General features: G+C 50.3%; 1 protein-coding gene across 6 annotated transcripts; it reads left to right on the top strand.

Annotated features, from left to right (window-relative positions):
- Positions 1-615: 615 nt before the first annotated feature.
- Positions 616-27,766, top strand: gata3 (GATA binding protein 3). Of its 6 annotated transcripts, XM_088367539.1 has the most exons (7): positions 616-663; positions 12,515-12,713; positions 21,715-22,096; positions 23,059-23,706; positions 24,400-24,545; positions 25,970-26,095; positions 27,337-27,766. In XM_088367539.1, the coding sequence occupies exons 3-7, from the start codon at positions 21,859-21,861 to the stop codon at positions 27,619-27,621; spliced, it is 1,443 nt and encodes a 480-aa protein (XP_088223665.1). In that variant the 5' UTR covers positions 616-663; positions 12,515-12,713; positions 21,715-21,858; the 3' UTR covers positions 27,622-27,766. The 6 variants fall into 6 exon arrangements, with proteins under 6 accessions (XP_088223665.1, XP_088223666.1, XP_088223671.1 ...); XM_088367540.1 differs by lacking the exons at positions 616-663; positions 12,515-12,713 and adding an exon at positions 18,764-18,806; XM_088367545.1 differs by lacking the exons at positions 616-663; positions 12,515-12,713 and having other exon boundaries at positions 21,400-22,096; positions 27,332-27,498.

Below are 27,766 nucleotides of genomic sequence, written 5' to 3' on the forward strand. Positions count from 1 at the left end.
AGTTATACGCTAACTTGCAAAAGCACAACACCAATCTTAAATGAGCGTCATCGAGCTTGCTATCAATAGCTCTGTCCGGGTGTTCCTAATGGAGTGTCCACTGAGTTGCAACTCTACATTTTGGCCGCTAGGTTGTGCTGTCGGACAGCAAATGCCCTCACGCTCAAAGACGCCGGAAGTCGGTGAGTGAAAGAGTCCTTGTCACTTTTGTATAGCCACTCAATACGCTTGTTAGGTTTTCATACAAACTCGTATCACAGTGACATTTATTGTGTATTTGTGTGCGCTTATGGCCACGCGTGTTCGTTGTGTGCTCACAATATAACAAAATCGATAACACGGTGGCCTTAGAGGCTCTATTTGGCCTATTGGAAATTTCTGCGTGGTTGCGCAGCACGTTTACATTAAAAAAAAAATAAAAAAAGAAAGAAAGAAAAAGCGCTCCGTTGATGTGGTTTAAAGCAGTCGTGTACATATTCCACGTCACGCCCGTACCTGCTTTTGTTAATCAACTTAACGTATTTCTTTCCAAAGGTAAGCGATTATTTTTTGTATTATGATTTTACTTAATAGCACAAAAAGTCAATATAATGAGTGCTTTGATGTGTTTTTCATTTCGTGGATCGAGTCTCAAAAGCTGACAAGTTCAAGTCTGCTTTGCGGGTGAGTTGAGTCCCACTCTTTTCCTTGTGCATCATTTTTTCCAAATCATGTGATGTTGCGCTTTGTCATCATATATATTGTGTCTTTCCGCCATTTTCTGTTTTGCCATTGGCCCCAATGGTCTTATTGATTGCGCTTTGTTGATGAGCTGGGACCACCTCCATCTTGATGCACACACGTGAATAGAAGCTCAAACAAGCACGAAATGTCTTGCAAATGGTTTTGCGGAATGCAGCCAGGCTGAGAACCAGCGTGCCGTAGTGGACCTCAAACTGGTTGGAAGGGAAAACATTTTGTGTGCATTATGAATTGACTCATTGACAGAATCTTGGCTTTAGTGTGTGTGGGTGTGTGTTGCGCTGCCAGTCAAGTGTCGGGTTGCGCTGGTTGTGGCTCTATGATAGATGCTGGTTGCCCCCCGACCCATGCTGGATGGATGAATGTCACCCAAGCTTTACAGCCACGCTTTGAAGTGTGTGTGCGTGGGGGGGTTCTGTGAGTATGGTCCAGCGTCAGTGTCCCGCTGAGCGTGGTAGCCCCCAACCTCTTCCTGTCCAAACCACACGTGTAACCAAAACCCAGTGTGTGTGTGTGTGTGTACGTGTGTGAAGGCAAATCATAATTGGAGCGCATATTGCTCAATGTTGCTGTACCCTGCTGAAATGTTTGTGATTTGCTGACAAACTCAGTTGTTCCGTTTTTGTAGTCAGACGGCCGCATTCTGCTACCAAGGAACAAAGTGAATTGAGGAGTTTCATTGAGACAAAAGTAGTGCTTTGCCGCCCTCTTTTGTCATCCCATCGCGGCTCCGGCGCTTCCCGCATGTCACTTTCTGATAACCTGCCATCACTTCTCTCCTCTGCGTTGGGAAAAACGGCGAGCATTTCCTTCTGAGCCACGTTCACGTCCGTCCTTCTAGCCGCATGCGATCACATGCTCATAGCTCTCCAAAAAGCGCAATTGCTCTCCAATCCTTTTGGGGGATTGATGCTATGATAGGTGTCGGATACACTGGTGAGGAAAATGAAAATAAAATAAAGAAATGTCTTAAAAATCCCTCTTCTTCTTCTTGGTCGTCGGCGTCTCGCCGCCGCCGCCAGCAGCAGCAGCAGCCGGCGTGTTTGTCGGGCGTGCGGGAGATTAGAGACGCCAATGACAAGCGCGCGCGGCGGCGGCGTCTGATAGCGGATCCGCTCTGAATTACAGATCAGGCCTTTTTTTCAAACGATCTTTTAAATAGTCGCCGCGGGCCGCCACTTCTCATTGTTATGACACTAGTAGCATATTTGGGCGGGAGAACCCGCGCTGGCGCTTATTTAAATGAGACACGCACGCATGCACGCACGCGCACGTGCTGGGAATTAAAAGCAAGTCTTATGAAAAGGACAAAAAAAGAAAGGACAAATTGTAATTAGTTGGATTTTGCTGTGTGGAGTCCATTAAGTGTTTGGAGCGACGAGGCGAGTCTTTGATTGCCTGGCTGGTGTGTCGCGCCTTCGCTCATTTTGATCGCTGAATTAACGCCACATCCCCTCGCAAAAAAAAAAAAGAAGCATTTTTCTTCCCCGAGTGAGCGAGCGAGCGAGCGGCAGCCATGTCAGGAAGGAGGAGGAGGAGGAGGGAGGCCCTGCAGTGGCACCGGCGGGGGCCGGGCGGCGCTGTTGGCCCACTCGTCCGGGTGCTCTTTGTGCTCGTGGTGGAACGCCCCCTACTGGAACCCGCGCTGGGTCGCAGCGAGCAGGCTAATGGTGCCCGTTGTTTGTTTACTTGTCCCCAAAACACACTACGCCAGGGAGCCGGCCGCCACAGAGGAAATACACAAACAAGCTTCCTGTTTGTCTGCCTGCAAATAGCCGCACCCGCACCGCCGCCACGGCAACAGCCGCTAATGCTACGCTAGTCGAAGGAACCCGCAGCGACCTTCGGCTACTTTTGATTCTTTTTCTCTTTTATTTTTCCCTTTTTGTTGACCTTCCTTTCCCATATTCTCACTTCATTTCCTTCGCTGCCCTCCTTTCCTTTCCTTTAGCATCCTTTTGCTAGCCTTTCATTTCCTTTTCTATCCTGCAGATAAGAAGAGTGTGTGTGTGTCCATACCCCCATCCCCTCCCAAAAAAAATTACATACATGATGAAATAAACACACGGGCACGCTAACATTGAGCTGTGTGCAGCAGAGCCGCGGTGTTCCTGGAGGCCCTAGAAAATGAGAAAGAAGAAAAAAAAAAGGGAAAAGCCATTAAATCCGACATTTTTCACCTTGGTTTGCACATTGTCACGGATCAGAGGCGAGAAGAAAATGAGTGGATGGCGGGCGATGAAATGAAAAGAAATGTGTTTTCACATCAGTCAGATGCGCATTTTGATGCTTTGTGTGCTGTGGCCATGGTTGTGCCGGTGACGCACACCTTCAGGCGGCACGTGAACGCGAGCGCTAAGATGGCGACACGCAAAAGCTGCAAAAATGTTTGACCGCGTGTGAACAAGCTCCAATTGAAAGATTCTGCCACGGCGGCGCCCCAGGCTCAACTTTGGTGCTCGTAAATATTCAAGCAACTTTTTCTTCCTGGACTTTTCCCAGCGTTCGTGCAGTCAAGCTAAGATATTCATGGCCTCCACCGAGCGGCATAAAGACGGCCACCTTTGACCTCCCGCATTCAATTAGCCAGCGCGTATTGGCGGAGATGCGGCCGGCCGCATGTCTGCCAGTGGCGTTCGTATGTTTACCCGGCCGTTAGCGAACGTGTGTGTGTGTGAAGACGTGTGCAGCCAAGCTGGACTAAAGGCCCGGCTCAAACGTGGGCTTAAAGCTAACCCGGTCGCAGCGGATGGTGGGACAATCGGCTGCGTGCATGAGATCGGCTTTTGCCATGACGTCACAGAGTTTCAGTCTATTTATGCCCTGTTGTTGTTGCACTGATGTCTGTCAACGTTTGGCGTGAGGCCTTGCTGACTTTCTGACGTATCGCTGCGGCCATCAAACAGCCGCCGCGTTGGGACAAAACGTGTGTTGAAAAGGCCCGGCCGCAAAAGTGATCACAATGATTTGGCTCTGAATGGCTCGTTTCATGCTCAGAAAGAACAAACAAAAACAAATTATGAGTGAAGGTAGGGACCCTGGAAAAGTCCCAAATACACCCAAAATGATACTTGTTGCCTTAATTCAGCTTTAAAATAAATATAAGTGTTCACTTTCAGTAATTTGGCTCTTCACGTGTTTTACTTCATTCTTTAAAGAACTACTTGAGTGCAAATACACACACATCTACAAAGTAAACAAAGGCAAATTAATTATCGTATAGTCTGTTAACTTTAAGCTAACATGTCATTCGAAACGCTCTAGACAGGCTAATGTAAGTTAGCATGGATGCTTCTTTTCGTTAATCACGCTGCGTTGACTTGAGTCGAGCTCAGTGCTGCCCTGGCATGTTGTGGCACAGCGCGGTACTACAAGCGCGCAGATCTAAATTGCCTGTTTAGTGGAACCTCCATTCACGAACTCAATTGGAAACTCAAAAAGTGAATTATTCGCAACACAACTTTATTAACCCTTTGAAATCTTTGTGATAACAGGAACGAATGATGGCCGTCAACATTGGCGTACATGCAGTCAGAAGCGGCTTGCTCTTTTCGCCACCTTTGCGGCGGCGTGTCATTCCCAAAGTTGACGGAGTGTGACGCCACGTAATTGCTTTGCGGAACCTCACGGCGTCGATATGAATAATCTGTCAGCCGAGGTGGAGGTGGAGGCCGCCGTGGCAATCGCTGGTGTGCAGCGGCGGAGACCCCCTCTCCCCCCGCGACGATTGCGCTGCCCATCCGGAAAAAACATATTTGGACTTTCCTTCTTGGCCGCGCACACGCACTTGTTATCTGTGTGTGTCGAGAGGGGGGGGGGGGGGGGGGGGGGCGCATAGTTAGCCTCCTATCTGATGAGTTGTTGGCGGGTGGGCGTGTCCAGAAGTTTCTTTCCGGGAGCAAAGAAAGGGGAAAGGTGGATGAAAGGATGCAGGAAGGAAGGATGGAGGAAATGTAGGAAAAAAGGGAGAGAGGAAGGAAGAGTGCATGTACGGAAAAAGGAGCACAAGATAGCTTTTCGTTTGCTGAAATTCGGTCGGTGAACATTATATGTGCACGCACGCACGCGCGCGTGCGTGTGTTGCTGTAGATCCAGCATGTTTGTTTTGATCAGAGATCTTGTTTGGTTGCCTCATATTTCATCATACCGCTCGCTTATCTGCTTTTGCTGCACACACACACACACACACACACACACACACACACACACACAGAGGCGCGCGCGCTCTTGTATTATTGAATGTAAGAATGTCTGTGCACGCGCACGTGAGACAAGCGAGTGTCCTTTCTTCTTTTGTCCTTCCTGTTTGTTGACACGAGCGCCCCCTCGGGGCTCCGGTTCCCACGCGACCCACGGGAGCGTTTCCCCTCGCGGCCGATTGGGAGGGCGGGCGTCCGTCCGTCCGTCCGTCCGTCTGCCATCCTAATGGCTTCCGACGCGGGGGCGGAAAGCGAATGTAAATAAGGCGATTATGCGTCCTAACGAGGGCCAACCAACCTGTTGACATGATGGCGCTGCTATTTTTAGTCTGCTAATAAGCTTGCGTGGGATTGGCCGCGACGCTGTCATGGGAGTCGCAGCCTGCGGGAAAAACTCGCTCTGGCGCAATCTTCCATCCAGTCTTGGCCTGGCCCAGATGGCTGGAAAATAGACTTTTCATCAATTCATTTTGAATGACATTATATTTTCCCCATCTACAGTGGACTTTTTTATTTTCTTAGGCCTGGCTTGATGTAGAGTTGGTCAAGAGGTTTCACCGGTGTTTAGATTGCGCCGAGTGTAGCAGAAATCTCATCCCCCCCCCCCCATTCTATGCAGATTAAAAGCCGAAATTTGGCACAGCGGGATGGCGGCGGCACAGTGGGAACAGCGAGTAGGGAATTCAGTGCGCGAGCGCTTCCCATTTTCATGGACGACATCAAAAGTCCTGGCTTGTTCTCTTTTGACCGGTGAAGATTACAGGAAGTTGTTCTTTTTGGGGGGGGGGGGGCGCGGGTGAACTTTGCGCGTACCGGCTCACATCTTGTTTTCATGTCAGGGAGGACAGTACTGTAGACCAAACACACGCATACACACTCTCTTGGCCTCCCCTGCGCCTCACCTGTAAGCTTTTACCTGCAGCCCCCCCCCCCCCCCCCCCCGTTTTCCTTCCAAGCCGAGCCCCTCCCTCTCTCCCTCCCGGCCGGCTAGTCTTTCCGATGCCACTCAGCCGTTACGTTCTCAAGGGAAGCGCAGACTTCTGGCGCCGCGCTGTTTGGGCTCGCACACACACACACCGCAAATTAGGTGTATTGTTGCGTCGAGCGGGCAAAAAGTCATCTGGAGGTTTTGTCCTCGCCTGCACATGAGGGCCTCCATCAGCCCCCACACCTCAAATGGTGGCTTTTAAAACGGCACGGCAAAATTTGTTCTTCATTGTAGTGCAATAAAGGCGAGTTTATTTTCTGGGCCGCTTGTAGACGAAGGCACGAATTCCCCTGACTGTCTGCGACCTTGGCCTGAATGCGGCCGGCGTATTTGACTTTTAACAACAGGTCAAAATGGCCGCGCGGGATTATTTTTACAGACTAATTTGAAGCAGTCGGCTTTTTTTCCCAGCGCTTTGCCCCCCCCCCAACTGGAGTAATCCGCTCATCTTGATCAGAGGCAGACGGCGGCATTTGACGGAAAATTAGACAAATAAACGGCAATAACGTTAGCCTGACCTGACCCGACCCCATGACCTCGGTGACACTCTGGCTGGGGTCGTGACCCATCAAGGAGGGGGCGGCAGGCTCGCTGTGTTGCTTGGCCCCTTTAATGCACCAAAGCCTGGCCCATTAGGACACACGACACCGAGCGGCAACACCGCCAGTTGACAAAGCACTCAAATTGTTGCTTCAAACGCTGCCGCATTGACTCCTCAGCTGATACTTTGGTGACCTTTGGCGACCTCAGGCGTCACTAACCTGCCACCCTCGGCAATCGAGTGCCGCAACCGCTCCTGAAATGGGTCGCAACGTGCGCCACCCCGGTGACCGCTTGTGGCTCTCAGGTGCTGCTCGAGTGTCGAGTGAGGTGCTAAAAGTAGCGCTAAGGCGCCATATGCGTACGGTCGATTGCCAGTGCACATCATCGACAGGGTTTTCCCGGCGAAGGAGGACGAGGAAGGGGTGGCACTCCACGAGGGGGGGGCACTTTAATGGCATCCTTCTAATATGCATCCATTTGTGTCCGCATGGACGATTCTTATCAGAAAACGGTTTGCCTTTGAAAAAGTGCCTATGTGTAAACAAGATAAGCCGGCGCTGCCGCAACATGGCATTTTCTTCCCCCCCGTTTGCGTTCTAAGAATCCAAATGTTGGTAGTAAGACACAAGGTGCAACCTGCGCTATTCAAGGGGGCTCGGGGTTGAGCCTTGAGGTCAATAGCGAAGCGCCGAGGGCCAAAACTGCTCATTGTTGAGCAGCCAGGTTCAAGAGCTTTGTCCCAATACTTTTGTCCACAGTGTCCCTTCTTTCCCCCTGTGTGGAATAACATACCTTTTACCCCCCACCCCACATCACCCCCGTCCCATTTCCCCAAGTAGCGATGAGGGCGTCTGATAGCGATTACAAAACCGCACACACACACACACACACACACACACACACACATACGCACACACGGAGCTAAAAGTGTTTTTCCAGGGCCTGGCGCCACCCGCAGCAGCGTAAACAATAAACACATAGGTTGCGTACGTGCCAGTCCACGCGTGTTGTGGCGGCGGCGGCGGCGGCGGCGGAGCAGACCTCCGTCCACGTCATCGTTCATGCTGCTTGTCAACAAAGTTGTTTTGTTTAGCACCTATGGTGTTAAAAAGGCCCCCACGCAACCTCTGGGTCGCCCCGACTTAGCCCGCCAGCTTCTCCGGGCTATCTTGCCATCTGTCTGGCGGCGGCAGCGGCGGCAACCAGGCGCTCGTGTTACACGGCGGACTCGGAGCAAATTGTCTATCGCTTCAAAGCGGCCGGCGATTACGTCCGTGAGTGATTAGGGGGCCGTTAAGAGGCGACCACTTGAGCATTGCCAGTGAACCTGTGAAGGAATGTCGCCCGGGCTCGGTAGCGCGCCGGGGAGAACGCCCCCGGAGATGCACAAATCCCATCAAGGCTGCTCGTGGACCTTTTTTTTTTTTACGCTCCGTCTAGCAGCTCCCAGACGGGAGAGTAGGCCGTAAAGAAAGGACAAAAAGTCAAGCGCCATCCCGCAGGCCCGGAGTTGAACACCCGCCCGCCCGCCCGCCCGCCGGCCGGCCGGCCCCACGTATTGAAAAGTAGCATATTGTCGCTCTTGAAAGTCTTCACGCCCACTTCGGTCAGGCTGTCGACATACAATGAAGAAGCGGCGAGCGGGTGCGTTTGATTCCAAGGCCGTTGGAGCGAGGAGCGCCGAACACGGCGAGCGCTTTATTCGCACGGCGACGTGAGCGAGGAATGAATGGCGCGTAGGCACACACGGGCGGGCGCAGGTGAAGTCGTACATCATTAGCGTCGCTGATGAAGACTATTATTGTGCCAAATTGATTCCGCTTCCGCCGCCGTCATAATGGCTGGCGCAGAAACGCTGATGTAACCATCAACAACGTTTCTCCCCGCCTAGAATGAAAAAGAAAAAAGGAGCCGGGCCTTCCTCAAATGACTTTTTTTTCTTCTTCTTCTGCGACCCGCCTATCATGAAATGTTGCCGATTATCTCCCATATGAAACGCTCAAATTGAATTCTGTCTCTTTTTCATTTAAGGAATAATTGAGTCGACATTTGGGAGCGCTTCAAAGGCGGCGGGGCCTTCGGGCACCCTCGTAAATTACGCTATCAATTCCGGATTGGCCATTAGCTCGGTGTCAAGTGCGCACCAGGTGCCCCTCCTCGTCATCGGCGGCGCCGTCTTCATCCTACTTTCCTCTTTTCTTTGCTTCCCGCGTGGCCCTCTGACACACCAGTCTTGCTGTGTGTGTGTGTGTGTGTATGTGCGTGCGTACATGTGTGAGACATTTTAATGTAACACCATGAAGACTTTTATATGTTTAGCGCAAAACATCCGATGTACGTATGTATGGGTCCATGTTTAACGTGTAAACAAGAACACACACAGATACACACAATCGCTGGACACTAGATTAGGGAAGTGTGTGTGTCATTGGTGGTTTTGTTTCCATCACCTGAATGCGCTGTAATCTGGAGGTGAGGCGTATTGTCTTGGGCTAATGCGAGTGTAAATATGACCCCCCCCCCCCCCCGCCGTTAAGTTATTCATAGAAGTGCTGATTGCAGCCGCTCGTCACAGCTAAATGAGCTGCGCGTTTGTTATTGTGCAGTAATTAGGAGCGCCACGGCGCCGCTCCGAGATGACAGGGTCACTTAAATAGTTTCTCTCCGTCTCTTTCTGGCCCGAATTACGGAAGCTGAGGCGTCGAGCGGAGTGCGAGGCAATCCTTATCTCAGGCAATTAATCGCGGCCGACTCATATTGTGGCACAATTATTCAAAGCTGCCGCACAAGTCGGCCTAAAGTTGCGCGAGTGGGCGTGTCATCCGGACCTACTTTATAGATGAGAGCCGCAAAGCGTCCGCTAGCTCCATGCTAACGTATAATGTGAAAGGTGCTTGACAGGCTAACGGAAAGTAGCGCAGGCCTAGTGGATGCTAATGCACGCTGGTGGATGCTAGGAGACGCGAGCGGACGGATTTTTGAAGGCAACAAGTGGGACGAGACCCTTGAGAAGTTAAATGTCGGGCGGGCGGGATTCAAGAACGCAAACGAGGTTCCCCAAATGAAAATGTCACCGCGTGAAATGGCGCTTTGGTGGGCGGACGGATGACAAATCCGCATTCTTAAATAAAAAGGCGCAGTAATATTCGGGCCGGAGCAAAGCGGCGTGATTAACGATAGCAATTTATCGTATCTGCCGGCCGGCCGGTCGACCGGCCCGGCCGTTGCCGCGACGACGGTTATCATAATTCATATCGTAAATAAGCGCGGCGGCCAATCAGGAGGAGCGAGCGTGTCATCCCAAATAACCTTTGATAACAATTACCATGGAAGGCCTCCAGTCACAATGTTATCTGGCGGCCGTTCTCGCCGTGTCGCCGACAAGGCCATTACCATATAGATTAGACTATTTACAATGCGCACCGCCCGCCACCGCCGCCGCCGTCATCGCCGCCATCGCCGCCATCGCCGGCCTGCCTCAATGGACGCAGGTGGGAGCATCTCTGTCATGTTTTGTGTGATTGGACTTTTTTCTAAATTCAACCTTTGTTTATCCAGGTAAGGCAATCCTATGTGTGAGTGTGCTTACGTGCATGTAGATCACATGTGCGCGCGGACTTCTGCATAAGTGAAAGTGTGTGTGCGTGCGCTCGGTATCTTGGGCTGGCACATTTTGGCGGGCGGACGGCTTTGTGTGTTCCTGGAGGCTTTGGGAAAACCTTCATATTAGCGGCGTGATAAGTGTTGCAGATTAGCCTGGCATATCTTGGCCCAGGTGCTGTTTTTTTTTTTATCTGGTGAGAGGAATCCTCTGATATGCGTCCACACAACCAAGACATTTGGATGAGGACTGAACGCAAAACCCCAGCAAAAAGTTGTAGAAAGGACATGTGTTTTTTTTCTTTAATCCGCTCTAATATCTCCATATTTATGCGCCTTTTTTTGTTTTTGCCGTTCCCCATCTTGTCGGCTGCGGGCGTGGCGGTCCTCCCTGGCGGTGGCCGGCCTGACAGCGTCTTTATTCCAAGGTAGATGGCGTCAAGGCAGATTAAGCGCTCGCCAGCCCACGCGGGATGTTCCCGCCAAAAAGGCATCTCGCAGACTTGTCGTCTTGGAAAAAAGAACAAGGAAATCAGGGGCGTTATCTCTATCGCGCCCGCTAATCTCTCATAGTCCTTCACCTGGTCCTCGTCCTCAGAAAAACTTTGACGTCTTTGCAAAGCTTTTCTGCTTGTCTTTGTGGGCGGAGCCAAAAAAGACTCATTGTCTTTTGCCAGTGCGCTACGTCCTTGCTAGCAAGACTTGATTTCAGATTTTTTTTTTTCTTCTCAATCTGTGCGTCGTCCCATGCAGCCAAGTGAATTCTAAATCTCTTGATCACTTTAATTTTTTGCTAGGCTGCTCTGCAAGGAGGAAAATAAAAAATAAAAAAAAACAGGCCTTATCAGCGACCGGGCCGAGCGCTACGCGAGGACGGAGCTGAATCGGCAAAGATTAGGCGCCGCCTTTGGCTGGCTGGCTGGCTGACTGGCTGGAGTTGCGGCGTGTAAGGGGCTTACCACGCACCTTCCATGAGTTCAGGTGAAAGGACGTGCGCTTTTACATACAAGTGGACAAATCCGTCCATAATACATTTCCCGCCGGACCACAATGCGCCGGCACTATCTGTGCACCTCACGCCCCCCTCCCCCTCCCCCCTCCCTTTCTCCCCCGCCCCGCCTCGCCTCGCCTCACCTCGCTGTGGTCGCATTGGCTATCCAAACAGACGAGAAGAAGGCGACCCAGGCAGATACGCCGTCCAAACAAAGCGTGTTTGCCCACTCGGAGCGTCTTCGCCGACCACTTTGGTGCAGCAAAAGTCACTTTTGGAACTTGGGCAAACTCACCGCTTCGTGTACTGCTAAGCAAAAAAAACATTAGCAATGCTAATCATTGTTTTCCCCCCCCCCCCCCCCCCCCCCCCCCCAGAAAAAGCATCATTTTCCCCACCTTGTAAACGTGCATTTAAATTGAATTTGCTGGTGCAAGCGGAGAGAGACTCTTGTCATATTTGATAGAATCATCATTTGACAGAAAAGCTTTTTTTTTTTTTTTTTCTTCTTCAATCTAAATCTCCCGTTGGTGCCGTGAGTTTATCAGAAAAGACGGTTAAGGTCGCCGCCACGTCTTGTTCTTTATCTGGCAGAGGTGGCGCGCCACGCACTAGGCTAACAAAAGGCTGCCCGTTCTGACTGGAACAATAGCTCAAAGGCCCCCCCAAAAAGTGCAGCCGATGGTTCTTAACATCAATTTGCGACGCTATTAATCAATTTAGAACACCCCCCTCCCCCCCTCCCAACCAGAGCGTCCACTTCCTCTTTTCTGTGAAGGAGAACGAGGAGCTCCTGGTGATCCGGCGCAGGTTAAGTAGACGGGGAGCGGCCTGAAAACACTTAGCTGCTGATTAGCATAAGCTGATAGCGCTATCGTGAGCGGGCCATTGTGGTGACCCTGGAGCACCCCCAGCCACCCCCCGCGAATCCTCCCTCCCACCCACCTCCTCCTGTCCCCCTGTGAGGAGGTCTTATCTGGGATGCACAGAGGCCTCCTGGGGAGGAAGGTGGAAAGGGGGGTGTCATTGGATGTGTCCTCCAATGTTTCATGCCTCCAGAATGATAATAATAATAATCACAATAAACTTTATTCCTGTCAGCTAGACGGCTCGTAAAAAAAGAAGAAATACCATTGGTTGGGATGAATCAGTCGTTGTGGTAACCTTGGCAACAGGACAAGTGCGGCAAAAACAATATTTGTAGGCAGAAACGTCACGTAAAAGTGGAACGAATCGGCTAATTAAAGCATGATAGGAAAAAGGGCAAAGTGTTATTCAGCGTCGTTAGCGCAATGCTAGCAACAAAAAGACAAATGGAGAAAATGCAACAGAACTTTTCTTTTGGTTACAGAAAGACAACTTCTGGAACGCAAAATGACGTCACGTATCCATTTTGCAAGTTGAGTTTGGACTTGCAGCAGGTTTGTGTTTAATGTCATTTCTGTTTTGCAGCAAACGTTCCAGCAAACTCCGAGCAAAGAAAGTAAAGTGGAGCGAGCGGACGGATGGGTGGATGGATGGATGGATAGATGGATGGCGGCGTTTGTTTGCGCACCTGCGCGCGCGGCGTCGGCCTCGTTCCGCCTCCTACGGAAAAAGGCGATGAAAAGCGGCGGCGGCGGCGGCGACAACGGTGACACATTTCTTGAAGGTAAGGCACTTTGTCAAGCGCTTAGCGCGTATAGCACGTTGGCATTATGATGCAAATGATAAGAGCCCAGCGCTCCTCCACTTTTGCCGCCGCCGCCGCCGCCGTACCTCCAGACGCCCGTGATTGTGCGCCTGCCTGCGCCTGCGCCTTCGCCTGCCTGCGCATCCTTTCTGGCCGTCTCCGTTGCATATCGCCTTTGTTTGAGCTGATTGGATCTGCCGCGATCACATGTTTACCCGCCGCCTTATCTCTTTGAGAAACCTCCGTCACGGCTAGCGGAGAGTAACGAGTGGCGCTTTTTTTTTGGCGCGCGCGTGTGTTTTCCTTTTATTTCCGAGACGGGCGCGCACACACGGGCCTTTTGTGTGTATATGCTAATAGGCCGGCTAACACCCTTTTCACACTGTTTGTTTGGCGAAATGATGCAAGTTGCCAGACATCGCTGCTTTTTCTGCTGATGTTGACGTTTTTTTGTGCCTTTCTTTGGCTGGGGGAGGAGGGGGCGGGACGCCAAATCCGCAAAGGTTTTGTCATCAATGCTCGGCTGACAATGGCGACAAAAACATTAAAGGGAGAAAAGATGTGTTTCTGTGTTAAACAATTAGTGCTGCGGCATTAGAGGCGATCAGGCGGGAGACAAAAGCCAGGCGGCACAAAGACACAAACGCACATGCGCCCAGATGGAGCCCGGCCGACGCCGTCCTCCGCCGGGACCGACCGCCGTCCGTCTCTTTCTGGGTCGGTCGGCGTGACGGACGCGCTCGCTCGCTCGGAGATGGCAAAGTCGCCGCGCGCGACCGCCACCTCTTTGGGTTGGGAAGTCATCGAGGACAGTTCCGAAGGAGGAACATTAAAAGCCAAGTTCAACTTTGGCTTGTGTGGCCCAGCTACCCCCGTCCGTCCGTCCATCCATATGTGAGAGACCGGACCCCCCCTCCCGCCACGTGAATGGCTGCAGTGTTTGCACGCCACTTAACCCGCTGACCGGCGGCGGAACGAGCCCCTCGCAGCGGGCCGCTCGGCTCGTGGCCCCCCACCGCCGGCGCGGTGTCCGTTACGGCCCCGGGAGAAGCTTGAACAAAAAAGCTCATGTGCTTGTCATCATATCTGCATTGTCAACTTTTCCTCCTTGATGGACGGATGGCTTTGAAGTCGACGAGTCTTCCGTTCTCCAGCAGAAGCGAAAAGCCCAGAAGCGCCGTGTTTTGCTTTGGCGGTATTTTCTCAGCCAGCCAGCGGAGGTGGCATTGGGGGCAAAGCTCCGTGTTTGGACTCGCCGGCTTGGTCCCGGATGCCGCCTGCCTTCACCTGCATGAGGGAGGACTTGAAAGGCAGGAAGCGTTTGATTCCTTCACCGAAAGAAGCTTCCTTCAAAAGCGCTGAGTGACGCCAGACCACCCCCCCCTTCCCATTTCATTCACACACACGCCTTACCTGTGGCGGCAGGTGTTGCCCCGGTGCCACAATGATGGAGGAGCTTCCTGTAAATACGCCAAGCACCTCCGCTAAGGCCCCTCGTTTGCAGGGAAACCGTCCGAGTGGGTTGAGGAGCTTCAAAAGTAGAGACACACGCTAGGTCTGTACGCTAAAGCGGGCCAGGGCGAACCCGCCGCAAAGAAGCCAATGTTTTATTTCCCATCCCAAGCAGTTAGCATGTTGCTAACGTGGAGGATTTTCATCTTGCAGCTGTTGTTTTGCTTGCAAGGAAGCCGGCCAGCGCCATGGAGCCGTGCAGCCATGCAGCCATGCAGCCGCTCTCGGGGCAGCGGGCTGGAATTGAAATATTTTCTCCGCTCAGGTTGATTTTTCTGTCTTTAACTTGCGTCTGCTTCTACTTCTCTGGCAGCTTTTTTTTTCTTTTACTCTCTGCAATTTTTAAAGCTCCCTGGGGAAATGTCATTCGTGACCAAAGTTAGCAAGGAAGTCAATTTCTTTTTTTGTGTTTTGTAATTTGATGCAAAGTCATCCTCGCCTGCTCGGCTTGTCGCCGGCATCTGAGGGCGCTTGGAACATTGGGACAAGTTTCCGATATTTGAATATTCCCTGCGAGGCTGCGCAATGTGCGGCGCCGAGATAGCCCGTTAGCATCATTAGCCCCGTTAGCTCGCTCGCTCGCCCGGCCGGCCGGGCGTCCTTCGGCTCGTGTTTATCACACGCACGCAGACCGGCGGAGTGCGCCTGCTTTGTGGCAACCCTCCTTACCTGGAAAAAAGAAAAAAAAAAAAACACCCTCAAAGAAAAATAAGAACAACAAAATGCTTTCATCGTCAACTTGTTTTGGATCTTTTTTTTTTTTGCTGCTTCCGACTCTGCCCTGGTTTTTGGTGGTCAGCTGCGTGGCAGAGGACACGCCGCGTGACCTTTGCGGCGGCGGCGCCGCCCACCGGCGCCGCCCCTCCCCCTTGGCCAGAAACATGGAAATGGCTCAGCGCTATCTCTGTCGCCGTGGCAACCATCTGAGTCCCCCATCTCGCGGTGGAGAAATGAGTTCCCGACAGGCTGCGGAGAGGCGCGGATTAAACGTGATCCCGCCGACGGGCTGTCAATCAAAAGTCGCCTTTCTGCAAGAGCACGACAAGCCAGCCGCTCGCTCGCTCGCTCGCCATCCGCAAGTTCTCCTCTGAATCTTGGAAACCAACCAGTCAGTTCGTTCGCACGCCCAAGATGAACCAGGAGGCAATTTTGCCCTGGCCACCTCCCCCTCGGCTCACCTTTGACCTCACTTTCCACCTGCCGTGTGATCGTAAAACCGCGAAGCAACTCGACGACACAAATCTAATTGATGCAAACTCGACAAATCTTGCCTCAGCATGCAGCTTGAAGTTTTGCATATGCAGCAACTTCAGGACTTGATGATGTGTCATCCATCGCCAAGTAAATGGCGCAGCGCATGAAATGTTGTTTGTGTTTGCTGCTGTTGCAAAATCTTGCCTAACGGAAGGCGCCAGTATTAGCCCTATTATTGTCTTTTTTTTTTATTTTATTTATCGACATCAGAGATGAGGATTTTCTCGCCTGCTACTTGGGGCCACCCACTCCTGGATTATCATGGGGGGGTTGTTTGTTTGACATGGACCCCCCCCCCCCCCTTATTTGGACGTGATACCCATCTGATGGTTGCCAGGATACAAAAAGCTGTGAGTCATAATGGAGGAATAAGAGATGAATGTTAAGAGGCTGATGAGTGAAGGTGGGGGTGTTGCATATTTTGGGGGCTTGATGAACGATGCGAACTAAATGATGATCCAAATGGCTGGTGCGAGATGGCAGGTCGATGCAGTTAATTTCAGGTTGAAATTGACACACTAATTACGCGCTGCAAGACTGGCGGGAGAGATTAGACGCCCCCCCCCCTCCTCCTCCTCCTTCCCTTTATCAGATCCCCCCCCCCTCTCTCCCCCCTCTTTTGGCAATTAAAGCCGCTAAAAAGCATTGGTGGGCCCCACGCGGGACGGCCTTGGCAGTGCACGCGCGCGTGGCGTGCAGGCTCATTGTGATGCATTTTTAGATGCAATCAAAACAAGCGCATCGTGTGCACGGCCCAGATAACGATTGCTGCCGCTTCTTCTTGGCAATCATTAGAAAGCCCGCGGGCCCTTTTGGCCACGTCTTTCTTTCCTGCAGACGGCCCTGCTTGCCTGCCTTGCCTGTCTGTCTGTCTGCTTGCTTGCTTGCCTGCATGCGCGCGCCTCCGCGCCTGCGCGCGCTCAACAGAGAAGCGCGGCGTGCGCGCGCCTAATTGTCGCCATCACGTTCACACCGAATTGACAAATAAATACGCTGAAAAACAAAATGGCGAGATTCGGGTTAGAGTCACGCGGAAAATATATGAGCTATTTTTTGAATAAACAAAAGAGGAAGGTGTTGGACACTTATCCCTACCTTCTTGATTTGTATTATGATGATATTTAACATTTCTTAAATGTCTCTACATCATTATCAATGGAATTGCTTTCATTTTTATTTCTGCGTTATCCTGATTCCATAATCATTTTTCTAAATAATATATTTATTGTTAGTAGACGAATTTATACAGACATGTTATTAAATTTCAGTTATTTATTATCTTAATTTAATGTTTATATTGTGTTATTTAATCGTGTTTCATATACTTTAATAATAATAATAATAATAATAATAATAATGATGATAATAGTGAATGTATTAGTCTTTCCCCCAATTATTTCATTTATATGTATTTATCAATTATTGCATGTCATTGAATTCCAATTATTTTAATTTAAGGTATTTATCATAATCTGCATATGTCATTTTATTTGATTGTCTCCATCATTCTTCTATGATAAAATATTTCGTTTTATTTTTGTCGAACGAATTTGTTATTATTTAGTTATTTCCATTAATTCCCAGTCTTTGTTCTACTGCGTGAGTATAGATCATTATTTGTGTTTCATTAATTCGAATAATAATTCATGTCTTGATGGACATGATTTCTGTGTGCGAATAACGCAGCCTCCCCTGAAATTAATCGTTTTTACGAGTCAAGTGTGATGTGCTTTCCTTTAATGCCCCCCCCTCCCTTCCCAAAATAAGCCCTTTATTCATGAAAACTCGTGCGCGCCACTGCGCGTGCTCGCCGGTGTTATTTAGTCATCCGATTTTGCAACCTGCGATGCTTAATTCCGCAAATGAAAAATTAAAACTCAGATTAGAGGCCTCGCGCGTGCAACGAAGGGCGCATGAATGAAAAAGGAGAAAGGAGGAGCCACTTCGTCACTTGACTCCACTTTAGGCTTCATTGACTTTTCTTTTTCGGTCCTGACGTGCACGGAAAAAAGCACGAAACACGCACGCACACTTGTGCGCGTATTTCTCGCCCGATAAAAAACAAAACAATTCAACGTGCATGTCAAATTTGCCCCATGCACGTGCAAAAGCGTTGGCAGTGACGTCACCACCCTCCCCACAGAGATTCGAATCCATCCAAAGGGAACCACTGAAGGCCAAAATGTTAAATCTGGTTTTAAACTATAGAATGAGTCGACTTGAGCTTCTATATGGGGGGGATGTTAACAACACGAAAGCTTTCCACCCCCATCAATTGATGCTTATTATTATTTTATTGTCATTTAAAATTCTTACCTAATTGGCCTATGTTACCCCGAATATTTTTGAAACGCTGCGCAAGCACTCGCAACAATAGAATATGCGCGAAAATGTTATCTTTATAGAATGTCGTGATTTTTTTGGAGGGGGGGAAATGTCCTTTGGTGACGTCATACTGCCCCTCGAAACCCCAAGTTCATTCAAATGGGACATTTGCTCGATTTGGGGGATCCAAAAGCTCACTCAGCAACTCTCCAAATGACTCAACAGTCCGTTGCAAAGCGCTTGCGTCTGCGGCTGTGACGTCACGGGTTTTGTTTGCTTGTTTGCTCCAATCAGCAGTGACACCCCCAGCCTAACCCCGACGTCCCCCATCATCATTTTCACTTTTATTTCGCCTGTCCGCCAAGACGCGCGCGCTTCACTCGCAGGCAGCAAACAGGAAAAAGATTGAGATGGAACACGGAGAACAATTAAATAGAAACAAGTGAAAAATGACAGGAAGGAAAAAAAACTGTTGACGTAAAAAAATTGAAGAATGACAAAATGGTATGGTAAATATCTAAATAAATAACTAAATAACTAAAACTTTCTAAATAACTGATCAAATAAGAAACATGAGTATGAGAAATAGAAATGAAAGGAAAAAGGGATAAATCCAATATTCAAAACAAATGATTAAAATAGGAAAAGGAAAACTGGCAGGAGAGTGGAATGAAAATACGAAATAAAAATAACAATACAAAATAAGCATGGAAATGGGAAAAAATGGATTAAATGTTAAAACGAGGAAGATAAAATAATAAAAGGAAGAAACCGAGGGAAAATGATGTGGATACAAGCAGAAATCGATGCAAAGCAGAAATATCGACGCGCTGAAACCCGGAAGCGCGTGCGTGCCCCCTCTGCTCGCGCACGGACGGGCACGCGCCTCTCTTTCTCTCTCTCGCTCTCTCTCTTTCCTTCTATTCTGTGAGTTGCGCGCGCATCGGCGGGTCACTCGCGCGTCTCATCCGAGCGGAGCAGGTCAGTCAATATTCCGGCAATTCATATTTCACATGCTCATAAAGGCCATGACGTCATGCATCATTCTTTTACTGCCCCCCTCCGCGCGCGCGCACGCACGCACGCACGCGTCGATCCTTTATGGCTCGTCCACTTTTTCAACTCGTGAAATGTTGCAATGTGAAATGATGGCTAATGAATGCTGCGTGTTGTGGAATCGGAGCGAGGTCGCTAATGACGTATGAGGTCGTGACGTGCGGCAAATTGCAACGTGGATGCAAAATTCCAACCTTCTTCCATTTGAGGAATTTGATGCGGGGCTCATTTATTCGTGTAGTTTTGTCTTTATTTTTGTGTTGATTTATTTATGAGTTTATTTGCATTGTTGGCGCTTCCTTACCTGCTCTGGCTGCATGCGTCCATTTTGTGTGAGCTGCTGCGGCTGCTGCATCTTGTCTGCTCTGCTCTGCTCTGCGCGTCCGTTCGTGCACTCTTTGTGCCCTTTTGACAGCGTCAATTAAAAAAAAAAAAAAAAAAACGCCCGCACCCCACGCAGCTTCTTTATGAAACGTCGTTGTGCATCTCGTTTTTGCGCGTGCCCGCGGGTCTGATGTTTTTGTGAAATTGCTGAAAATGAAATGTTTTCTAAATCATTCGAGGGGAAAAAAAAGAAAGCAGTCCCTTGCTTGTTTTTCTTGGATGTCTTGAAATGTTTTTGTCTCTTCGTGTTCACACTCGGCTTTTATTTTATTTTGCATGCTTTCAATTTTCGATTGAACGAGGCTGCGTGCATTTGGAAATAATTTAAATCGCGCGCCAATTCTAAATGACACAATTTGTGCTCCAAAACAAATTGAACATAACGAAATGCGATGTTTAAATGACTAGTGACGTCATTTACATTTGATCTACCTTTTTATTGTTCAATACACAAAAAAAGATCCGAAATATATCGTGCGGGCCGGCGCGCGCGTGTATGTCTTTTCACTTTATTGCCAACGTTTCATCCCATGCTGCCAACGTTGCACTCGAGTCTTAAATTGTTACACACGCAAATGTTAGAAAATGAAGCAAACGTCAGATTAAAACAAAAATAAAACAAGGATGATTACACTCTTAATTTTTTTTTGCTTTGTACAAAACAACCCAACAAATTGTTCCTGGGTCGGTCCAATTTTTAACACAAAGGGTGCAAAATTCATAATATTAACGTGTGCGTGTGTGTTTGTGTGTGATATAATCCAGATTAGTAGTCCGGATTACTACTGCCGCCTTTTCTGATGATGATATTCTGAGCGTTAAATGTGACGTCACGCCCGCAGGGCAACAGTAATGCAAGCGATCAGTCACGTGATTGCTGCTTCATCATATCGGAATATTTTCAGGATTGCCTCTCCCCTCACTTCCGGGACTGATGTGACGTCACGGCTAAATTCTCACAGAGATGCACACACAAAATAACAATTGTGAGTGTGTGTTTCCATTTTCTGTGATGTGTTCATTTGTATTCGTCGTTCGTTTAGACCAATGTAACAATTTAACGGATGAATTCTTTTAAATTTACTGTTGATGTATGGTTGCATTTTGTTTTTTAATTTTTGGGGGAGTATTTTCGTGCAAAATTTTCAAACTATGATAGCATGATTTCAGTCAAAAATAGGATATTTAGAAAAAAATTAAAAACTCATTTGGACTAAATCCTTCTTGTTGACATATTTCCGATCGATGCCACCGTCAGTGACACAACCACGTATTTATTTGTATTTGTTTGCTTGTTGGACACTCGGCGAGGAAGTATTTATTGGAAGGAAACATGTTCACATAAATACGTTTAATTTAAAGGCGAATTTGAAATGTGACATTTGATTCTTTGTCGTCTTAAAGACAAAAACATGATCATTATTTCTTTTTTCAAATTTGAGTGTGAACAACATTTGTCGTAAACGACGGCCACGCCACGTGACTCGCTCCTGTCTTCTTTCTCTGTGTTGTTTTGCGTTTGGGATGCTCAGAAAGCAGATTTGAGGTGGAGGATGGACAAAGAGCACACGGCGCCATTATTTCAATGAAAGGCTGCCAAAATGAAACCTTGGCAAGGAAACTGGACTCATTTTGCAGGATGAGTTTCGCCTCTTTGGTGTGCAGCTGCCTTGCGCGTACTCGCGCGGCCCTGCTTGAACTTGATGGCTCTGCGCGGGCACGCGGGGCCCAGCGGCTTTGAGCAGTCACATGACCGCGAGAGGACGCATCGGCGGGCCAACGCGCATGCGCCATCGCCGCCGTCACCACCGCCACTTGACTTTTACGCACGGGCTGCCTTTTTCCTTGTTGTTTCTCCCGCTCATGTTCATCTCAAATGACACTCCAAAGTCTCCAATTCAATTAGGAGAAGCCCTGCCCACTTTTCTGGGGGCTGCCTCCCCACCCGTGCATGCATGCGCGCGCGGACCCTCCTTAAGTTGCGTCGCGCCGCAGCTGTCTGCTGCACTGAGCCGCCTGGCGCCACCCGGAAAGAATGCCTTCAGTGTAAGAGAGAGAGAGAGAGAGCTGGAGGGAGGGAGGGAGGGAGGGGGGCGGGCACAGAGAAAGAGAGAGAGAGAGAGAGAGCGAGAAAGGGGGGGAGGGAGGGTGGCCCGAGTGGGTGCAACACGCCGCTTGGGTGCGTTCCGGTCACTTTTAGGCACGCGAACCTGTTGAGTGCACGTCACCTCGTCACCTCTTCGTCGGAAGACTCAAACAGTAGCTAAACGAAACGTACTCGTCCGAAAAAAAAATAATCATTATAATTCCAAAACAAAAAGAGCAGCTCGAGACTGCCTCGTTTGCGGCCCACTTGAGGATCTCCCCGCGCGCCTTCTCCATGTTGGACGTATGGCCTCGTTCCGTGCGTGTCGGGCGGGACGTTAACCGCCTCTGTCTATGTGCGCAGGTGGGACGCTTGTGGATTTAAACGGACGCAGGTGCCGGAGACACAAAACGGGATTGTTTGCTTGTTGTTAACGCCGCACCAAGCGAGAACTTTTGCAAAAGAAGGAGGCGAGGGAAGAGAAGCGGCGGCGGCAGCGGCGGCGCCATGGAAGTGAGCGCGGAGCAGCCCCGCTGGATGAGCCACCCGCACCCGGCCGTGCTGAACGAGCAGCACCCCGGCGGGCACCATCCGGGCCTGGGCCACTCCTACATGGACGCGGCGCAGTACCCGCTGGCCGACGATGTGGATGTACTCTTTAATATCGACGCCCAGGGCAATCACGTCTCTCCCTACTACGGCAACTCGGTGCGGGCCGTGCAGAGGTACCCACCGCCACCGCACAGTAAGTACGCGAGCGAGCGAGCGAGCGAGCGCGCACACACACGCACAGCGGCGAGAAAAACGGAAAGTAAAATTCAGCTGCACGAATAATAAATATATTGCCGCTTGGGAAATTGGCTACATTTCGAAACTTGCCCCTTGACAAGCATCGGAGCTGCTCTGGAGGTTGCACAATGTGCACCTCGATTTGTTTTTTACAATGGAAAAAAAATCTCGTGTCTGTTAATTATTTTGGGTGTCAAAGTGAAGTTTTTTGAAGGGAGGAAATCCTTCTAATCGCTCTGCGCACTTATTTATAGTGTTCATTTCAAGCGGACTTAATTGCAGCCTGCTCAAAATTGTATTTTTAAAAGACGTCAACTAAGAAGGCACGTACATGAGACGTCAAATGAAAAGAGGCTCTGTCAAAAATTTAGGAACCTTTACAATATTTGATGAGAGAGCGAAAAAAACTGAAAAAGTTTTCTAGGAATTTTTCTAAATTGTATACATTTTGCACTTCTTGGACCGCCAAGAGAACGTTTTGTTTTCTTCTTGTAACAACTAAAATGAACAACGTGTTTATGATTTTTTTTCAAGTCGCACTTAAAATAAATGATTTGTTTTTGGGCAAAGTTGGTGGTTCGTAACGTATTTGCGCTAGAAAAATCCAAGGAGGTAAGAAAGCAGCATTTCGTGCGTTTATTGAGCCCAGTTTAAAAAAAAATCGATGAGCAACATTTCATGTGTATTGTCACGTTCGTGCTCACTTGACTAGAAAATACGAGGTGCGGCGCGGAATTATTGAGGACAGACAAACGACAAAATACATCAGAATTCGGTGCGCGGAAGACAAAAGGTGGCCTGCCTGCCTGCCTGCCTGCCAGCCAGCCTGCCTGCATGTGCGCCCTCGCGCTGCGCTTTTCTTTGCTGACGGCTGCGTTCTCGTGTCTCCCGCACGCAACCACGCGCGCACGCACGCAGGCAGCCAAGTGTGCCGACCGTCGTTGCTGCACGGCTCGCTGCCGTGGCTGGAGGCCGCGGGCGGCAAAGGCATCGGTGCGCACCACGGCGCGTCCCCGTGGAACCTGAGTCCCTTCCCCAAGAACCCGCTGCACCACCATCACCACCATCACCACCACCACGGCTCCCCGGGCGCCCTCTCCGTCTACCCGCCGACCTCGTCCACCTCCTCGTCATCGTCGTCGTCGTCGTCGCTGTCCGGCGGCCACTCCAGTCCGCACTTGTTCACATTCCCGCCCACCCCGCCAAAGGACGTGTCCCCGGACCCGGGCCTGTCCACGCCGGGTTCGGGCGGGGGCGGCGGCGGCGGCGGCCCGCGCCCGGAGGACAAAGAGTGCGTCAAGTACCAGGTGACGCTGGGCGACAGCATGAAACTGGAGACGGCGCACGGGCGCGGGGTGGCGGCGGCGGCGGCGGCAGCAGCGGCGGCTGCGGCGGCGCTGGGGCCGGGCCCCTCGACGACGGCGGCGGCCCACCACCCCATCGCCACTTACCCACCACCTTATGTCCCCGATTACGGGCCAGGCCTCTTCCCACCAAGTAGCCTGATAGGTGGGTCCTCTTCTACTTATGGTTCCAAAACAAGACCAAAAACAAGGTCGTGTTCAGGTAGGCCTCACATTCCCTCGCTTCTCACTCTTGCTGCATCTCACACAAACGCACGCACGCACGCGCGCGCACGGGTGCACGCCAAACGCAACAATTGCACCAAACGCGTCATCGTCTAAGCAGATCGGCGCCGCATTCATTTGACTTTGGTAATGAGATTAAAATCGGATGGATTAGTCGATGCATATCATTGGGATTATTATTAATGGGGCGGGATCATGTGCATTTAAAGATGTCGTCCTCCTGCTAATAACACTTTTTGTTGCCATGTGTGCAAAAGCGGGCAAATTTGACGTTGATTCGATTGCACAATAATAGAAGCGAAAAAGAGAGATTGGCTAAAGTGTTAAATTAACGACGTCAGCGCGCGCGCGCGCCCTAAAGCTTTCGCTTCACGTGCACACGCTGGATCCCATTTTAATTCATGCTGCGAAGCGACAATTCTATTTTTACACAGATTAATATTTCACTACGCGTTCGAGGAGTTGCGCGTATTTTTCCGATGTGACCAAAAAAAAAAAAAAAAATCAAGTGCAATTTAGTGCCGCTGCTTTTCACAGAAGTGCTGTGCTGCATGTCCTGTTTGCCTTTTGAGATCAAGTGTTGTTGCGCGCGCAATTGACCCGTGGCGTTTGTGTGCGTGTGTGTGTTTTTTTTTTTTTTTTTTTGTGGGTCCCGCACGCGTGCGCGCAGAGGGCCGGGAGTGCGTGAACTGCGGCGCCACGTCGACCCCGTTATGGCGGCGGGACGGTACGGGCCACTATCTGTGTAACGCCTGCGGCCTGTACCACAAGATGAACGGCCAGAACCGGCCCCTCATCAAGCCCAAGCGGCGGCTGGTACGTGCACGCGCCACCAAGGCCCCTCTTGATGACATCTGCGTCTCTCTCTCCCTCTCTCTCTCCCTCTCTTCCTCTCTGTCTGTCTCTGTCTGTTTCCCTCTCCAGGAAGAAGTAGGCCTATTAGCTGCAGGAAATTGACTCGACAAGTGCAGGTCTCTGCTTTAAGATCCTAAAAAAACTGCACTGTTATTATTATTATTATTATTATTATTATTATCACCGTGATGATTTGGGACCCAAAAAAAAAATCAAGCAACGGCCGCTACAGTCATGTCGTTGGTCCTTCTTGCCACTGTCGTGCAGGCCTGCATTCTAAATCAAATGTTTGAATATTAGGGGTGTCCAAACGTTATAATACAGTGCAAAAAGATTACATGAAGAAATGAAAAAGAGCGCAGGGGAAAAAAGTCAAAGGCAATATTGTCAAGTGCAGCTCAACTGGCGTTTTGACAATCGGCCTTTGTTGTGAACATAAGAGCACTGGAAGAATTCAGAAAGAGAAAAAAAAAAAATCATTTTTGGCCACACGGAAAGGAAATCATCCAAACCAAAAATGTCTCGCATGACAATTTGCTTCTCAACAATTTCAATCATTCAAATAATATTTACATTTACAAATAAATTCCACCCTAGTTTCAGAGCATGTCGACAAAAGGTCACGACGCCTGGATTTGTAGCTCACAGCCTGGTCCATTTTCCAGGCTAAATTTTGGGCCGCTTGACGTCGACGTTGGACACCCTCGATTTGAGTTTATAGCTTCGAGGCCCCCACCCCCCCCTACATGTATATGTCTACATTAGGTAGCTAGCGCCCAAGAGCAGGAAAAGTGTGCAGGATGTGAGATAAGAGTTGTGCAAGCTGGAACTGCTGCGCCTGTTTTCCGAGCGGTTCTGCTAAAAAAAAAAAAAGTGGGTTGGCCGCATTTGGATGCAAAAGGAGAAGACGCGGCGCGGGCCTTCGCGCTCGCTCACCTGACTGCCGATCGATTATTTTTAGAGGGGGAGTGCAGAGATTAGAACATCAATGTCAAGGAGCTAAATCCATCCACATGCACCTCACTAAAATAAGCACTTGCATCCAAATGTGACCCCCACCTTTTTTTTTTTTTTTTTGGAGGAGGACATTTAATCAGATTGACTGGCTGCAGCGTGTCAAGGCTGCGCTTTTATCTCCACTTTTAGGAAATGCTTCTTCTGTACTTGTGCTACTTTTAGCCCCCTCCCCTCCCCTCCCCTCCCTGCCAAGCGGCGCGCTTCCATCTGCTCCTGTTTGCGTGTTCCCTCCCCATTCCTCCCCCTGTCTTGGTTTCAAACGTCGGGCCGGGCCTGGGGGGGGGATGGAAACATGTTTCGATGTCGACGTGCCCACTCACGGTGGCCTGTGTGTGTGTGTGTGTGTGTTTGCGCCCGCATGCGTGCAGTCGGCGGCCAGGCGCGCGGGTACGTCGTGCGCCAACTGCCAGACGACCACCACCACGTTGTGGAGGCGCAACGCCAACGGCGACCCCGTCTGCAACGCCTGCGGACTCTACTTCAAGCTGCACAATGTAAGTTCACCCAAAACAAAATGCACGTTGGCTCTGGCCGCAAAGTTAACACCCAGGAGTCACCTTCCTCCCGTCCCCCATCTTTGTTTTCCCCTCACGTCCCCGAGCGCTAATTGTCCCTGCAGAGCTGCGGCTGATAAAGTGAATTAATGATTTTATTGGCAGCCGCCGTAAATCCCAGCGCTTGCAAATATTAAAGAAGGCGCTTAATTAAAATCCCATTAATTTTTTCCCTTCCCTCTATCTGACCGGCATATTATTCCCTCGTCATCTCCGCACATCCCCCGGGGAGTCGCTGGCCGCAAAAAGCCGTCAATTTCCATCAAATCGGGCGACAATCATAATCATGAAGTGCCAACCAGGTGCCGCTAAATCGTTTGCTCGTGGGAAGAATTCACTCAATGGTGAAATGCTATCATCTCATGTGAAACGCCATTGACTGGCTAACGGCAATTAGCATTGATTGGAATTGTTAACAGCTGCATTAACGTCAGTTGCGTATCGGTCATCTGGCATCGCCTGGCGACCAGTCGATTCTTTTTTTGGGAGGGGGGGTAATTTCTCGCTAAGAAGTTAACCGGGTCGACCGATTGGATGCCGTCCAAGAGCTGAGGTCCGGTCCACCGGGGAAGCAGAAATAAGTCATTCAAACCCGAGTCACGTGTCAGCCTGTGAAAGCACATCATGGTTGCGGCGGTAGTGGGGGATGGGGGGGGGTTGGCGAGGGGGCACGGCAGTAATCACGGCGACCGCTCCGCTTTCGGAGTCAGCGAAAAAATATTTCTGGCGGCCGACGCCAGAGCCAGAAAGAAATCCCTGCTCCCATTTCCCCGGGAAGAAGAAACGCTCGGAAAAGATCAGGGAGCCAGTCGGCCTCATCCGCAGACCCCCCCCCCATCCGTAATCCTGCCCACAGCCCAAATTCCATCATCTCGTTTCTTGCCGGCTAAACTGCAGAATGGCAGCCGGGACGAGAAAGCCACGCGGTCGAGGAGGACTTGGCCCGTGGTGGCGGCGGCTGCCAGGCAGCCCCCCCCCGACGCAACCCCATCCCTCGTTTCTTTCCTCCTGGCACCAACCAGACACTCCATTGGAAAAAGCAAGCTACTCGGGAAAGCCATTGGAGCATTTCTTTGATTTTCAGCGCACACACGAGAACGTTTCTTTTTTTCTCTTCATGCTAACGTGATGGCCGCCATCATACTAACCTGCCCTCCTTTTGTCTGGTGTGTGGAGAGCAGATCAACCGACCTCTGACCATGAAGAAGGAAGGCATCCAGACGCGCAACCGCAAGATGTCCAGCAAGTCCAAGAAGAGCAAAAAATCCCTGCAGGACGGCGGCATGGACGACTTCTCCAAGAGCCTGATGGACAAGAGCAGCTCCTTCAGCCCGGCCGCCCTGTCCCGCCACATGTCCTCCTTCCCGCCCTTCTCGCACTCGGGCCACATGCTCAGCACCCCCACGCCCATGCACCCCTCCTTCGCCCCCCACCACCCGTCCAGCATGGTGACGGCCATGGGCTAGGGCCGGCTCAAAGGCGGCCGGCGCCCGCCCGGACGCTTCCGTCCCAAAGGCTTCTTCACTTCCCGAGAGAAGGTCTGGCAACAGTTTGCCGTGAAGAAGCCTTTTGGACTAAAGCGGAAAGAGCCAAGAAGAAGAAGAAGAAGAA

The sequence above is a fragment of the Syngnathus floridae genome, chromosome 22 (genome assembly GCF_059516105.1).
Source record: "Syngnathus floridae isolate MCC-2025c chromosome 22, RoL_Sflo_1.0, whole genome shotgun sequence".
Classification (NCBI taxonomy): Eukaryota; Metazoa; Chordata; class Actinopteri; order Syngnathiformes; family Syngnathidae; genus Syngnathus; species Syngnathus floridae.